Raw genomic sequence first — 15856 nt, 5'->3', positions numbered from 1 at the left:
ACATCGTCATGAGGATGTTGGGTGCGTCGACAAAAAGCCAGAAGAAAGGCGTGACAGAGGTCGACGCACGCTACAATGACTTGGCAACAGTATCGCAGTGTATCATACAGCACGTGTAAGGCATTCGCAATAGTAACATTGGCACAAATGAAACGGTATTTGAACATTACAGGCAAAAACAAAAGCAAGCACAAAGCACCATGACAAAAGTTTCAGCACTACATGAATTTACATCAATTCACAGCGCCACCTCTCGTATTGCATCGAAGCAGTCCACAAAAGCCCATTTACGTGTAGATATGTAAAGCATCCGTATCCTCGTGCTATCAGCCTTCATTCATTTAACCATTTATTTCTTGCGGAGAAGCGGCGATAAAGTGGTTGCCAACACCTGTGTTTTCAACCAAATAAAGCATACCATATGTAGCCGACGCTCTTCTAGATGTATTCTTATATACTAAGCCTATAATATACTAAACACTCATTCATTCATTCATTCATTCATTCATTCATTCATTCATTCATTCATTCATTCATTCATTCATTCATTCATTCATTCATTCATTCATTCATTCATTGTTTTTGTAGCTTGCTTCATGCCCTGCGCTCCTCTTCTACTCCATGCCTTTAAAGCGTTCGGGATTGCTCGCCAGCGGTCACGCTTGTCGTGGCATACGTGCATGCCTCACAGCCCGACTCACCGCGTCATGCTTGACCTCCTTGTAAAGGCATGTGTTACCGGACTGTTATGAAGGGGTTGTTCTCGTCACATTCCGCTAGTGAACAATAGGTTTAGTAATGTACTCCGTCGCCATGGCGGTGTACCGGTTACTGAAGGAAAGAGAGCCACCGAAGAATTGAAAAAGGAAGGAAGCAGTGTTCATGATTGTGCGTGCGAAGGTTGAAAGGGAAGAAAAAAATGGTAGACTTAACGATAGTTGACGTTTACGTAATGCGAAGCATTCATTCTTTGTAGAGGACGATTGTATGAATGATGTAATTGCTGTGAATTGAAAGGCTACGTAGGGATTGTACGCTCTGGTGTCTATATCTATAATAAGTAAGACATAATGTTTGTAATGGTAATATGTAAGATCGAAAGCAAACTATAACCCAGTGCCAGTTACCTAGTGGCCTCGGAGGCACGTACTCTGTGCACATACCCAGTGCAAATGCCCAGTGCCCATACCTAGTCGTCCCTATGTCATATAATTTGGGACTGCACTATCACTGAGGTCGGCCCACGAGCGCAGCGATACATGCTCCATTGTCACTGGAATCGGCCCACCTAGACAGCAATGTACCTCCCCCACCCTCCCGCCTGCAAAAATGTGGCCGCATTCGGCGAATAATGCTTTGTGTAGAAATCGACAGATCCCACGCATTTGATGGAATCAGTGATAAGCTAAGCTTTCATTGGCGCTTGCATAGAACACTGATCTTGTTTAGTGACCATTCTGTGCGACTGTCCTGAATATAATGTTCAGAGACAGTCCATGGCGTCCGTTCTAGCGCACCTGGACGATAGACCATTGTCAGTTGCAACCATTTTTACATATCGCCGACAGAAGACATCGCAGCTGAAGGCGACGAAAGGACTACTTCGGTTTATGAAGGATACGGGCTTAGACAAGCGGCTGCGACAGTGATGTCGCGTACCGTGCAAGAGTGACGGACTGTAACTGACGATGTGTTTGCTGTGTTATGTGCTCTCTCTCTCTCTCCTCCCATCTTTCATCCCCCCATCCCGCTACCATGTGTAGGGTAGCAAAGCGGTTAGGCTAAACTGGTTAACCTCCCTGCCTTCCTTCTCCACTTTTTCCTTGCTTCCTTTCCTTGTACGTATCGAGCAAACAACTATTCTGGAACATAATTTCACCGGGAAACGTCTTGGTCAACATACTTGCGGCGCTTGATCGTGCTCACCCCACGCGCGATGACGATGAAACAACCGCGACGGCATGACAAGGGCGCAGTGACGACGATAACGTGGCAACGACAGCATGACGAGAATGGCACGACGACAACGGGATGACAACGCTGGAGTGACGATGACGGCACGATGGCAACGGGATGGCGATGCTAGAGTAATGGAGCCGGAATGACGAATGTGGGGCGACCGCTTGACGACGACGCCCTGACTATACAACGAGACGACCACGAGCCAATGACGAAGACGGCGTCGTCGCAATTGAGGCGTGACGACAAAGAGGGGACCGCGCTTGGGATCACGCGACAGTATGGCGACGACGGAAGAACCGCGAAGGCGTGCCGACAACTGTACGACGTTGACGCTGTGACGACGATTGACACGACGACCTTGGAACGGCGATAAAGATGTCCTCCTCCCTCTCCCTCTCGATCTGTTACCAGGTGGCGCACCTGATCAGTTCTCGCTTTCTTTCTCCTCAAACGGAACCCAACGCCGGGAACATCCATCACGAAGAAGTTTTTTTTTTTAAATCTCGTTTTTCATTCATTGTCGTTACGTTGCGTCCTGTTCGCGGGGCATTTCTCGCAGAACGGGCAGGCAGCGGGCCGGCCGTGTTGGTCTGGTACGTGCAAGCGGCAGCCGAGAGCTAGATAGCCGTGCATGGCGGGCGTGCGTGACTTGGAACGCAACGCCAAATAAAACGAGAGAAAGCAAAACGAAAAGGAGTCGAAAGTCCGGGCCGTACACGGTGCGTGCGAGCACCCCCCGGGGTAGTGTGAGTGCAGTGCGGTTTGCCGCGGTGTCGCAGGCCCCCCCCCCCCCCCCCACCCCCCCCCATCTCCCTTTGCTAATGACATTAGCCCGATGACCAGACATGCACCGCGTCGCCCCTCCCGCATGCCGTGCACGTGCACCTCTTCTCTCTCGGGCTTGGGTGATTTTCAATGGCCCAGAGGTGACGGCGCCGGCCGCAAGGCAACAATGCTCCGAGCGTGCGGGGACTCGGTGATGTCGGCACGCCCGCAAATTCGTTCGCTGGCCACGCCGGAAAAAAAAACTAACAATAAACTGTTCGGTCTCTGTGTAGCTTGGCGCGGATCCTTCTTGGTTTATTGCTGAGCCGTCAGAGCTTTGAAGTGTGCACCAGCTATAGTGTGAAAGTTCTGTTGTTTTCGGTGTAGTTCTTTTAGACAACAGAGTGTTTTTAGTGCTAGACCTTAACTGAGTTGATTTGTTATAATGTGCGGTATTGGAAATGGTGCCAAGAAAGATTTTCTTGGCTTCGATACAGCGTCATTTGTTGCGTGAATAAAAAAAAAGATTATTTCGGGTAGAGTAGTTACTGACAGCTATCAAGCACTTTGCTATGACAATCGTAGTCGTCATCATCGTTATCCGCGTATTCGTCCCAATCATCACTTTCGTCATATTATTCATCATCTTCTTTTTCTACACCGGTTGTAAAATCAGCGCATGTCCGCCATTTACATTGGACTTGCCCTGGGACTAAGCCAGTTCACGAAAGTTACTTAGGTGTAATGAGGTTAAAAGTGACCACCCTGAAGAGCGTGAATGATGGCTCACGTCATTTCTTAAGTCGCTGTTACAGTTTCTGCATGAAACTGGTCTCCACGCTTGCATGTAATTTCATTCCGACGTTGCGCCTTGTGGCAACTCAGGTAAAAAAAGAAAGGCTCCATGGTATGCAACTGATGGCACGTCAATCTCGATATTCAAGAACCTGCCACCACTAACTCTTCATATTAGATTTTTATACGAAAATTCTCGATTGCGTGATGTAGGGGCATAAAGGAAGCTCACTTCAAGACGGGTGCTTCTTCGCTGTAATTTTTTATGACATAGGAAGACCTGTATTTTCAATGTACTCGACGAAGATCAATCACTGCTGTGATTTCCATGTCTCTCAAGACGATATGGCACGTCAGCTTCGTCCTCATTTCTTTTCGCTGCGCCTCGAAGAACTAGGCCACGAGAATGATTACAAGTTCTTGTTCCTTCCTTGGCCACAGTCATGAGTCAGACTGTTTCAAGGAGCACTAATTAATACACGTGAGCAACGATGACAAAAGGAGACCATGTCACTGAGGAGGCTCTAGTCATTTTGAAGGTGTGCATTATGAACTTTAGGGCCAAAGGCGACAAGGCTGTGCTCACGCCACCCGCTTTTCCTGCTACTTCGCGAACTCAAACAAGCTTCGTATCACTTAGATTCCAACGTTGCGGTGGGTCTGCATGTCTTTCCGGACCATGAATGTCAACGTTGGGAAGGTAGTAGGCGGACGTGTGAATGTTTGTCCTGTGATCCTTACACACGTAGCTGTGCCGCGCCGGGGAGTACAAATTTGCCCTGTACTGGCAAGGAAGACCCTTGCCGCGGTGTAAACGGCACCGCGTCAAATGTTAGGCGTCTTGGTTTCATGCATCTCTAAGAACTACCGTTAGACTTGGCCTTTACTTAGTGTTGGCTTTGTTATAATTCAATGTGCGTTATAACGATGTTGTGCTACATAACCACATTTCTTTCTCTTTTTTTTTTCGTTTGCAGGCTCCTCAGGAAAACATGTTTACCTTCAGCAAGCCCAGCTTTCTCACCTTGGTCGCGAGGCTGGTCCGGACCAAGGACCCAGCCTCTGACATCACCGAATCCAAGACAGAGCTCAAGGTAGGCACGTTTCTATGTTTTATTTCATATGGGTGAATGGGGGGGGGGGGGGGAGGATTTCGAGGAAGTTGGATGGGGCTTTATCCTAATTTTACCAGATATATAAAAACTACTATGACTTTACATCTGGAGTTGCATTACTTGAGTTGAAATACATAATGAATATTTAACCGAGTTTCACTAATTAATTTCATTTTTACTTTAGGGCACTAATTGGAGCCGTTGCATTGTGTGTCAATGCATTGAAGAATGGTCTGTAATGCCACGAAAGATTCCATGCTCTATTTGATTACGCGCATTACTTTCTTTGTACCGACGATACTGACACAAAACACAATTTTTTTAATGCAGTAAAAAGCCCAGTTTTCTCTGTATATGTCTGGAAATCTCAATAATATTTAGCCATGTACCTCCTTAGCACATGGTTTTGTACACAAGCAAAGGAGATGCGTCTTATGAGGCCGCGTTAAAACTCATAGCCTGTCAGAGAAGGAGCAAACAAAAAGAGTGATTAGTGGCTCAGATCCTGCAGAACATGTTTTGTCCACAGACTTGGGACATATGATCACCACACTTTTACTCCCTTATTTCTAACAGCGTACTTTAACGAGCTCTGGCCTTTATGTCAAGTCGTTTCTACGGTAATGCACAGCTTAGTGGAAGTTTTTAGGAAAGGGAAGAAAATCACCATATGCACGAGCGCAGAATTAGGTTACGATGTAAACGCTTACGAATATTCAGACGCAAAGCTTCGCAGTTGAAGAAAACTTTGTCGCAGGTCCGGGATTTGAACTCCACCATCTGAGCTAACTAGGAGGGAAAGCACATGGCAGTGCGAGAGCGAATCAACAGACGACCTACATCTCGTCGACACTGAACATGGATTGTCAGTCCTATGAAAATTCACAAGGGGCATGAACTTTTCTCGCAAACACGCACTCTCTCAACGCCAATAACAACAACAAAGTAGACGAGTTGTGCTTACAAGCATGACCATACAGAGCTCAGAGAGAGATTATCTCAATAGTCACTATATTGAACCTATTAGAAGTGGTTTCCGCCGTAGGTGTCATGTTCTCTTCAAAGACATCGCTGATGTGTTTCCTAAGGGAAGACATCTACATATTCACGTCAGAGGAGTTGCGTTCATCAGGGATATCGTGAAACGTTGTGCAGGTTGTCCCTTTTACTCTGTGTTCTACATACGTGCGTTCCTTTGGCTCTTGCGTTGTGTTTACCCACTCCGTATAAGCTCAGAGCGGAGGGACAGAGATTGTTCATGGTAGCTTGTGTGCTGTCGCTAATGCATTAGCAGCCCGTGAAGAAGTGTTCGTCCCACGTATAAGGTAAGTTCTTTTCTCGTCGTGGGCATTTGGTCGTGTCCTGTTTTCGGGCCCCGTTAGTGTATTCAGGTGTGCGGCATCTTTGGTAACCCCCAGTTCCGTCTGCGTTTTCTAGGTTCAGTGCTTGTTACGGCGTTGCTAGTAAATAATCTTCAGCAGCGAATTTAGTGCGGCGGGGCCCTCGGAGCAGCTTTCGGCGTACGCGTAGGCAGTGGCGTAGCTAGGTCGTCTGGCACCCGGGGCCCATAGGTCTTCTGTCACCCCCCCCTGCCCCCCGGCTGTAGTCGAGGAAGGCGAGGATATCAAGTTCCGGGTGTCTTCAGACGTATATGACACCCCCCCTCTGGCCCCTTCCACCCGGGGCCCACGGCCCCCCGGCCCCCCCTGTTGCTACGCCACTGCGCGTAGGTACGTAGGCGTATGTGCCTCCGGTACGTTTGCGACTGGGCCTGTCTGCTTGTGGTGCGCTGCCTCTCTGGTGACGTGGAGGGGCTCTCGAGTTGTATGGAATCCTTTGGTAAACTGGGATCCAGTGCAATTCATTCGCGATGCTCTCGGCTGCTTTTCGCATGGTATTGTACGGATTTTGATATCTACGTGGGAGCAATTTTTATGCGGGTGCACAGCTAATGGTGAGCAATTTGGTACGCATCCCGCGGAGTTCACGTGCTCTTGTTCCACACTCTCAATGTTGTTGCGTATATGACGCGTGTTTCTTCGACGAAACTATCACAGTATTGAATAGTAGGGGACTCGGTATAAAATGACAATTCTTGCTGAACAAGCTTCAATAACAATGGTGGACATTTAAACTTGGGCGATAATCGCCAGTAGAGTTACCTATCGTTACTAAGGAAAAAAACGACAATTCTCGTCTTATTATTGACTCTAAAGGAAAGTTCGAATAGCAGAATTAGAGTCAGCCTATACTCTGAGGGCCACGTTTTGCTACAACTTTCGAGCACCCGCCGTGGTTGCTCAGTGGCTATGGTGTTAGGCTGCTGAGCACGAGGTCGCGGGATCGAATCCCGGCCACGGCGGCCGCATTTCGATGGGGGCGAAATGCGAAAACTCCCGTGTACATAGATTTAGGTGCACGTTAAAGAACCCCAGGTGGTCAAAATTTCCTAAGTCCTCCACTACGGCGTGCCTCATAATCAGGAAGTGGTTTTGGCAAGTAAAACCCCATAACTTAACTTTTTAAACTTTCGAGCCTTGTACCAGTTTCGAGAAAAGCTTTATATCTGCAGTGAAACGCATTGATATCCTCTAGCTCCAAACTTCATATCCTCATATCCTTCATATCCTTGATATCCTCTAGTTCCAAACTTGCTTTTAGACGCTAAAGACCTTATGAAATAATTAATGAAGCGCCTTAACACCGGGCTTCACAGTAATGCATCCCCGAGCACAATACAGTTTCACACTGTCTTTTTTTTTTGTCACATACTCGGCTTTTCTTTTTCCACTGTCCGTTTCTCGTACGATGGTCGAAGACTAACAAACCGGCCCGCGATCATGAAGGCGATACGATCTCCCGACAGGCTCTCCGGGTTCGTCGCCCGTGCTTTAGCCTCCAAAGCCCCCCCTCCCGAAAGCGAGACCGCATGCTTGGGTTACCAACACACACTCTGATAATGGACGTCGATCCTTGTCCTCTCCGAAACATGCCACCAAGAGGGGCGCTGTTAAGAACAGCGGAGGAGCTCCCTTTCCTTTCCGCTCTGTCTACTTCGTCTCTGAAGCCAATCCGCACGTTCTCCTTCCTCGATCGTTCGCCGGGCGCCGCTCTTTCGTTCGGCTCTGAGGAGCGGCGCGTGCATGCGCAATGCGTGCCTCCGAGAGCTGCGGCGGTGGCGTCGGCGGGGAGCACTAAATGGCTTTTCAGAATAATCCCCGCCTGCCCCCCCTCCTCCCCCCTTCTCCAGTAAAAAAGAAAGGTAAGAAAAGGCTGACTCAAGCCTCCCCTTTCTTCCGTCTCGTCTTATTATCGCCGACGATCACGACAGCTCAGCTGTACTCAACTCGTGCCCTCTGCGCCTCCTCCGATATCCTTCATCCGTTTCTCTCTCTTTTTTTCCCGCTCCGCCTGGTATACTTTGCCTCGGCAACTTCTCGCAGTGCGGTGAAAGCCACCGATCGCGTTGGTCAATCAGAAAAGAGAACTAGCAGATGGGCCCAAAGAGAGAGAAAGAGACAGACAGAATAAAGGGGTAAGGCAGATATTGGTGGATATAGGTTGGCTACAATAGGTGGGCACTCGTCTAGCCCCCACTCACCAATACTCTCTTTTTATTTTTCAGAGTATATGAACTCACTCGCGCTCGTACTCACCCTTTACCCACGCGTTCAGTCACGTTCGCGCTCTCTTATAAGCACAGTCTCACGTGCATCCTGCGGTAGGTTTATATACTCACGTTCACTCTCACTCACCAACACTCACTCACGTTCATGCTCGCGCCCAGTACACCCTTACACTCTTACTCAAACATGCTTACACTCAAGACAGTAAAATGAAAGAAACGCTGGATGCTCGGGCTTGTTGGTAAAACGTTGTTTAAGAAAGTGTGCAATTCCTAGGAAGGAAGGAAGGAAGGAGGAAGGCGAAAGGACAGAGCGCACAAGACAGAGCGCGTTTTACAACTGTGAAATGAGCGTGAGTATGAGTACGCCGACCCATACTGGTGCGCTAGTTGGCTGGTCAACGTCGTTGGAGAGGCAGCGCACTTCAATAGTACGGACACAATACAGGTGACAGGTGATAGGAAGGCGACTGCGTTCCTCTCGGTCTCCTCGTATCAACTTCCGTCACCTGTGCTGCGTCCATCGGGTTAAGGCTACGATCCTTCATTTAAGTGCGGACCGAGATCAACCGACTAGGTGGGAGTACAAGTTTGACTAAGCACTTGTAGTCACGCGTACGAACAGAGAAACCAGCAAACACAAGAGCCGAGTTGCGACCGAAGATCTATTGCAGTAATAAAAGACATTTATGTAGCCCACGTAGTTAGATCGAAACGCACGCGCAGGTGCATTGGTGAGAACGGAAAAGGGCTCCTCCGTTGTCCGCCTCTGACAGGCCTGAGCGGGGCGGAAACTAAACGGGCTCTTGACGGAACGATAAGTCCCGGACAGGAGGCGAGCCCTCCTATCCTACGGTGCCTCGGTGTCAGCGCAGCCTCCCTTTCCTCTGTGCTTCTCCGGTATGTACTCAGCAAAATCTTGCACTGACTGACCGACGCCTAGTCCCGTAGCCTTAACAAATGGATAGAAAAGCGAGTGGAAACCGGGGACGACAGGAAAGACGCGGACAAGAGGCCTCGTTACAGAATACGGATAGCGATTCGGGCGAGTTGGCCGAAGTTTATGACGTTGAACCAGCGCAAAGCGCCGAAGTGCGGTAAGGGAATATGCGCGTGGCTGTAGCAAAGAAACAATGCAGCGACTTTGTTTGCGTTTTCTATCTTCCAACCACACATCTATTTTCTTCCCGCGCTTACATACGGTGATGGAGAGGAGCCAAGACGCTTATTTTTGCAGCCCTTCGTGGGAGCGCGGCGCAGCGTTGTCGAGGGTATAGGGAAAGGGGAGTAAAAGTGGATAGTGCTTCGCGCCACTCTTGCGTCATGAATCTTCTCTTAAAGACCACCTAGCCCCTTCCCAAGCGTTGCCAAATTAGGCTTCGCTATACTGCGTGGAATTGTTGAGACGGAGCGTGTACACAGGCAGTAACGTTCTAAGGAAGAAAAGAAGGAAGAAGAGGGCAGGCGGCGGGCGCGATTACGGCCACTTCGTCCCTTTCCTTTTTTTTTCGCCGCCATTTGTCTTCGGCGCTGTTTACTCAGGTCACGTGGGACGCGCGCGCGCGCGCCGCTGTAGCTAACGATCGGGTGACCCGCCAAGCGGTGCTTGTCCAGCTAATCATTTCTCGCCGCACCGTCGCGCGCCGGGCCGTTCCTCGGCGGTGCTGGCGCTGCTTTCGACACCCTTGGGACCGCCCACTGTCTGGCACCTCTCCTGGCACGCCCTCTCATAAGCTCTCTCTCTCTCTCTCTCCTTATCTCATTCCGGGATTTTGGTTTCTTTAGTTCGTTCGTGCTTCGTATCGAGGCTGCAGAACTTGCAAAGGTGGCGTGGCTTGAGGAGAAAGAGGTAAAGAAACGGCGCATACATGAGGGCCTATACGGTGTTCTGGTTGTGAAAACTCACTTTTTAACGCTGGCGTGTTTTTTTTTTCTTTTTTTTTAGGACAGTCTTATACCGAACACTCGCTTGCCTTCGCGGTTGGTGTCGACGCGAAACGGAGCGAGCTGAGCCGACACCGGAGGCAATGTATAGTCAGATGCAATAGGCGGCCGAGTCTGGCACATGCGCAATGCTGTCAGTGCTCAGAACGTGTATACCCGCAAGCGTAGACTTTCCTATGAAAAAAATATCTTTAGAGGCAACTGTGGGCGCTGAAATCGTTCAGCCACCATGGGAACGATGATCAGGGCGTGGATTTCGTCTTATCTTCGTGCTTGTGGTTTCAGACGTTCTTGTGCAGTAATTTATTTCGCTGTATCTTTCTGAATTTCTAAGCAGTCATAGTTATATTATTTTTAAAGCACGAAGAGGCCATAAGTCTCGACGTACATGCATAATCGTTGCCAATTGTTGCATTTATAAGGCAGACCTTTGCTGAAAATTATCAGTTTGCAAAGTCACGAAGCCGTTTGAAGCCACACAGACCAAGTTTAGGCAAACCCATGTACTGTCCTTCATTTTTCGTGCTGGCTGAGAACCGTCGTACTTCCAGCTGCTCGTAGACACTAGCGCAAGAATTGTCTCTAGTAATTTTTTTTGTAGAAAACGCTACGCTCGCGAATGTTGTAGTACAGTTTCTAAAGTGGTCCAATCCCAGAGACAATGCAATCAAAGGCGTGGGTTGGCCGACCTATCGTGATAACGCTGTCGCATTACAGTCACTTAGGGGTGCTGCGAAGATAGTTTTTTTAAGCATGAATTGCTTTTGTCGGTGACCCATTGTCGGTGACCTTCTAGAGAGACCTTGAACCAAAATTCTGAACAGTTACCCGAGCACTCAAAGCGAGAATGGAACGAGAACATCCGCGGGCATCTTTGTGAGAACAAAACGAGATCATCTGGGCAACCAGTCAAAACCTAAGTAAGTGCGACCTTTGGCCGCCAACCCTTTGTACAGGACCACATTACATACGCTAGTTACTGCCCAAACAAGCTACAAAAAAATATTGCTTCCGAGAGCTTGCTAATGTTTGTTCACACTATAACTCAAGCTGTAACTTCCAGTATACTGAAGTTTTATTTGTCATTTCCAACAGCGACGCTCAAAAGGCAGATACAGGGCACTATACACCTGATTTTCATTTTTTTGGCTCTCTGAAAGAGATGTGTGTGCTCTATTCAAAACCAGTGGTCCGTGAGTTCCGCGGCGCGTCGGCAGCGTCCGCCCGATGGCTGTTTGGTCAAGACGAGACTTGCAGTGAGGTTCTGCCTGTGACAGAAAACTATCGCGTCCATATGGACCAGTGCACAGTATGGCGTCGTGTGCCGTTGCGAACATGCACTACACCCATTTCAAGATTGTGGTTAGCACCATCTCCAACCAGTCTGCCTTGTCGGTAGCCATTTCATGCTTACATGTACTCTCGATTACGCGAGAGCCAGCAGTTTCTTTTTCTTTTTCCTTTATGTGTACGTCTTCTCAGATTTTCCCTTAAAATGTCTTCAACGAGACCTGCGTCATTCGGTAAAAAGCGTCTTCAGAAAACGCAACGCCTCGTGTGAGTGGCAGTCGCATTTCTGCCTCTCACAAGAGGTATCCTGAACATGACGTGCAGTAGGACAAATTTGGCATTCGCTTACTTTGAAGTAGATGAGGGGTCTGCGACGCCTACCTGCCGTCTACGGTCGCATGCGGGGGACAAAAAACTAAAAATAAAAAGAATTCTCGAAACAGTTTTCTACTGCTAAATGTTACGCTTCCCTTAAAAAAATGATCGCTCTGTATATGGGGCTGGTGCGAGCTATAGCTGGCCACTCCTACTGTAGCCTATCATCCGAGTGATAGGTACGTTGAAGGGACGGGTAAAGAGGATCACCAGATCAGAGTACATGGTTCGCTACCCTGCCCTAGGGGAGAAGAAAATGGGTGCCTGGTAAAGGAAGAGAGAGATAACGCCCATACACAGTCGATACAAAAGCGTGGCGTATCCAAGGCGAAGCTTCAATGGGACTCGAAGGAATTCTTGAAATGTGGCTCATTCCATTGCGACGTGGTGCACTGGCGAGCAAGCAGGCGGAACTTCCGTGCTGCATCAGCTCCAGAAAGTGGTACCAGTACGTGGTGGTCCTCAGTACGGGCTGAACGGGCAGCTTGACTGCCCCGTTCATTGCAGATAATCCCGCAGTGACTTGGAAGCCATTGGAAAGGTATTTCATGGCCTGCATCACTCATATGGTACACCGTCTCTGCAATCTGGAATACTAGCTATTCGTGCGGCCCGCTTCGTAAAGGTGACAGTAGAGACTGCAGTGCCGCCTTTGAATAGCAGAAGATCGTCAACTTGTGTCGCGGTTCATCACCGATGTAACGAAGGGCGCTAGGGAGCGCTGCGAGCTTTGTTGCAGTCGATGATATTGCGTGAGTCGTCTTAAATTTGATGGTTGTAACTTTCGCTGGTATCACGATTGCCGCAGCGGAGCTGTTTGGCAGTACAGATCCATCGGTGTAGATGCGTGTAGAGTCACGGTATCTCGTACAAAAGCAGTAACGTTAGCTGTTTAGGGGCTGATGATTTTTGGCTGAGCGAGGCACCATGGAGGAATCGAAGGTCTTGCAGTAGGAGTGAAACAAGCTGGCAATGATTCACCATGTGCGGTTATCGTTTGGCTGAAAAAGAGAGGCTAGGTGGTGGCGAGGAGTCCTGGCAAGATGCCTTATATGGGTCCTAAGCACTTCAATTTCGATGTGGGTCTCGACAAAATGGTCTCTAGCGATTGCTATAGACACCACTGTTGATGCACTCTGAGGCAGACCTAGACAGATCCGGAGCGCTTGAGCCTCATCACTTTGTATTGTGCGTAGATTTGTATTGCCTGTGTTAGTTATTGCTGGCAAGCTGTACCGCAGAAAACCGAGAAAAAGCACCCTGTACAGTTGTAGCACAGCACTTGCCGACATTCCCCAAGTCTTGCCAGTGAAAAAGTTGAACAGGTGGCAGATGCGTGTCAACCGTTATTTTTTCGTGTATGATACGTGAGGGCTTCATGACAAGTCCCTCTCGAATTTGACACCTAGAAACTTGTAAGATCGAACACATGGTATTCTTCGGCCATTTATCATTACGAAGTAGTTGGTCATGCCTTTGCGCGTAAATGACGCTAGTGCACATTTAACGGAGGAAATTTCCAGGCCTCGATTACGGAGGTAGATAGCAGTTTGGCTTTTTACATAGGTAGATAGGCGATAGGCGATAGGTAGATAGATGTGTTACTGCAGACGTCTATATGCAGATGTCATCCGCGAACATTGTAGCCTGACTATGCTTGACACGTGCTCAAGGAGAGCAATTAGGGTTAGATTAATTAACACAGGCCTAAGTACACCGCCCTGGAGGACGCCGCGGTAGCTTTTATATAGAGAAGTGTGGCCTTCCTTGTTGCTTACAAAAAGGGCCGTATGGAAAGATAGCTGCGTAACCATTGAAACAACCGACCACCCACTCCTACCTCTTTGAGAGCAGAGAAGATGGTTTTATACGTAACGTTGTCATACGCCCTTTTGACGTCGAGGAAGAAAGAAGCGCAGAGACGCTTACGGCATTTTTCATGCTGAACATAGCTGAACAGGTCGACGACGTTATCGATCGATGATCGACCACGTCGAAAGCCCGCCATGGCATCCGAGCAGGTGTTGTGGTACTCCAAGTATTACTCCAAGCGTGCTAGGAACATCCTCTCCATTACTTTGCCCCCACAACTTGCCAAATCGATCGGGCGATATGATGGGAGATGTGATGAGTCCCTCACTACAGTGTGCCTCATAATCATACCATGGCTGTGACACGTGAAACCCCGGAATTCAAATAGCGGGGTGAAAAATTCTGCTGTTACAAGCGCAGAGTTATGTATTAAGCGTTATGTTATGTATTATCTAGAAAAACGAGCTCCTGATTAGTCATGGCGACAGATGGCTGGATGAAACGCGACATGCGCATGCCTTCCAGCCTGGAAACCTTTGGCGATTTCGTCGCTATAGCTCCAGCATTTTCATTTGCAAGACAGCGTTCGCGTGGTCCCTTCTTCTTACGTGTCTCTGCCCTTTTGCACAGTAAATCTCGAGTACGTCCCTCATAACCCTCCGTGCCCAGTTTTGGAACGTTAAAACTCACAAATTCTAATCTGCTTATATATTCTCGAGCTTACTCTTGAATGCACTACCGAGCACCAGAGGGCACCTCTGTTGCCTGCACTCCGCCGCCACATTATCTTGGAGACAGAGTGCGAGTTCTGTCTAAGCCACACGTTATTTCATTTTTTCTTTAACTTTGTATGAACATTTCAAGAGGCTACGTGATAACAAACGCGCAAGCTTCTTTTTTTTATTTTTGTCGTCGTTCCCGAACGTGGTGTTCAAGTAATGTGCTCTCCTTAATCACCTCTTCTCGCCTGGTCTTGCGACGTCTGGTCTACATAAATTTCGCCCCGGTGGCCACGTTCTCATCACGAAGCACTAATTAACTCGCAGATCCTTGCCTTTCTTTAATTACAGCGAGAGTCGCGAAGCAAGCGAGCGACCAGGTTGACATTGCGCCGCCAAGCGACCCTGTCAACGGGGGCGGGGAATATTCGTCTGACATCCCCGTTTTAGCATTTGTAGTCGCTTTTATTGCTTCGTTTTATTTTGCTGCTTCCTTTGGGGCCCTTCGAAGGCATCTCTCTCTTCCTCTCAAACATAGTGTGGCTTACGTTCCTTCACCGTAATTTCAAGACATACATACTATGTTACTGGTAATTTTTTGTTTCTTCTCCGTTTTTCTGTTGACGCATTTTATCATCGACGCATTATAAATCATTCGCGACGAGAATGCGTGCATGCGTAGAGCTGTGTTCGCTATGCTGTATTGCCTGGCTGCCATAAAGCCACGGTTGTAAGGTCAGCACCTGTGTTGTCTTCTCCCTATCTATGTATTTTTCTCGCTGAGCTGTATACACTGTGAAATAAATTACCTGCTTATTCACCCTTTAAGGGAGCGAATTATTTTACAGTGTATCACGCTTCAGAAGGCAGGCATCACCAACTATCCCAACGTCGCTCACTGCTAAATTTTTTCCATTCGTGTCCTTTCTATCTAATCATATTCTGAAATATTCAAGAGAGAGAGAGAGAGAGAGAGAGAGAGAGGAAAGGGGACAGGCAGGGAGGTTAACCAGAGGGGAAGATCCGGTTTGCTAAATAACGCTGGGGAGAGAGGGGAGGGGAGGTAAAGTGATAACAAAGTTCAAATAACAAATAAATATAACAATATAACAATATGACAAATATAAAAACTACAAATAAATAACAAAAAAATAACAAATATTCAAAGATAGATATCTATAGTACCGGGTGTTCAAAATTAAGCTCTATGTTTTTCTTAAAGTGAGGCACTGGGAGGTACGCGAAGACCACCTGTGCAGATAAGTTATGCGGCCAGGGGGGTACCAAGTAATGATAATTATCGCTGTCATTAGCCCAGTTAACTAAAATGGAGCAATTAACTTTTTATCGACTGCAGTAAGTCTGTATGTTTGTATTGAAAAGTTAGAGGCAGTCGTGTTTCCACACAGCATCAGTTGGAAGAATTCGTCTAGCGTGTCTGTGCTCCGAGATAT

General features: G+C 48.1%; 1 protein-coding gene across 1 annotated transcript in view; it reads left to right on the top strand.

Moving 5' to 3' along the window:
• The window catches only part of LOC135899864 (probable cationic amino acid transporter), a 203714-nt gene that overhangs the window by 104294 nt on the left and 83564 nt on the right, over nucleotides 1–15856 (top strand). The window contains exon 2 of the mRNA XM_065429257.2: nucleotides 4500–4616. Within this exon, the coding sequence (XP_065285329.1) occupies nucleotides 4515–4616 (102 nt within the window). The 5' untranslated portion in view covers nucleotides 4500–4514. The remainder of the gene's footprint in view (nucleotides 1–4499; nucleotides 4617–15856) is intronic.

This window comes from Dermacentor albipictus, chromosome 2, assembly GCF_038994185.2.
Source record: "Dermacentor albipictus isolate Rhodes 1998 colony chromosome 2, USDA_Dalb.pri_finalv2, whole genome shotgun sequence".
In the NCBI taxonomy this organism is placed as follows: domain Eukaryota; kingdom Metazoa; phylum Arthropoda; class Arachnida; order Ixodida; family Ixodidae; genus Dermacentor; species Dermacentor albipictus.
This window is presented reverse-complemented; position numbering and strand designations above follow the sequence as displayed.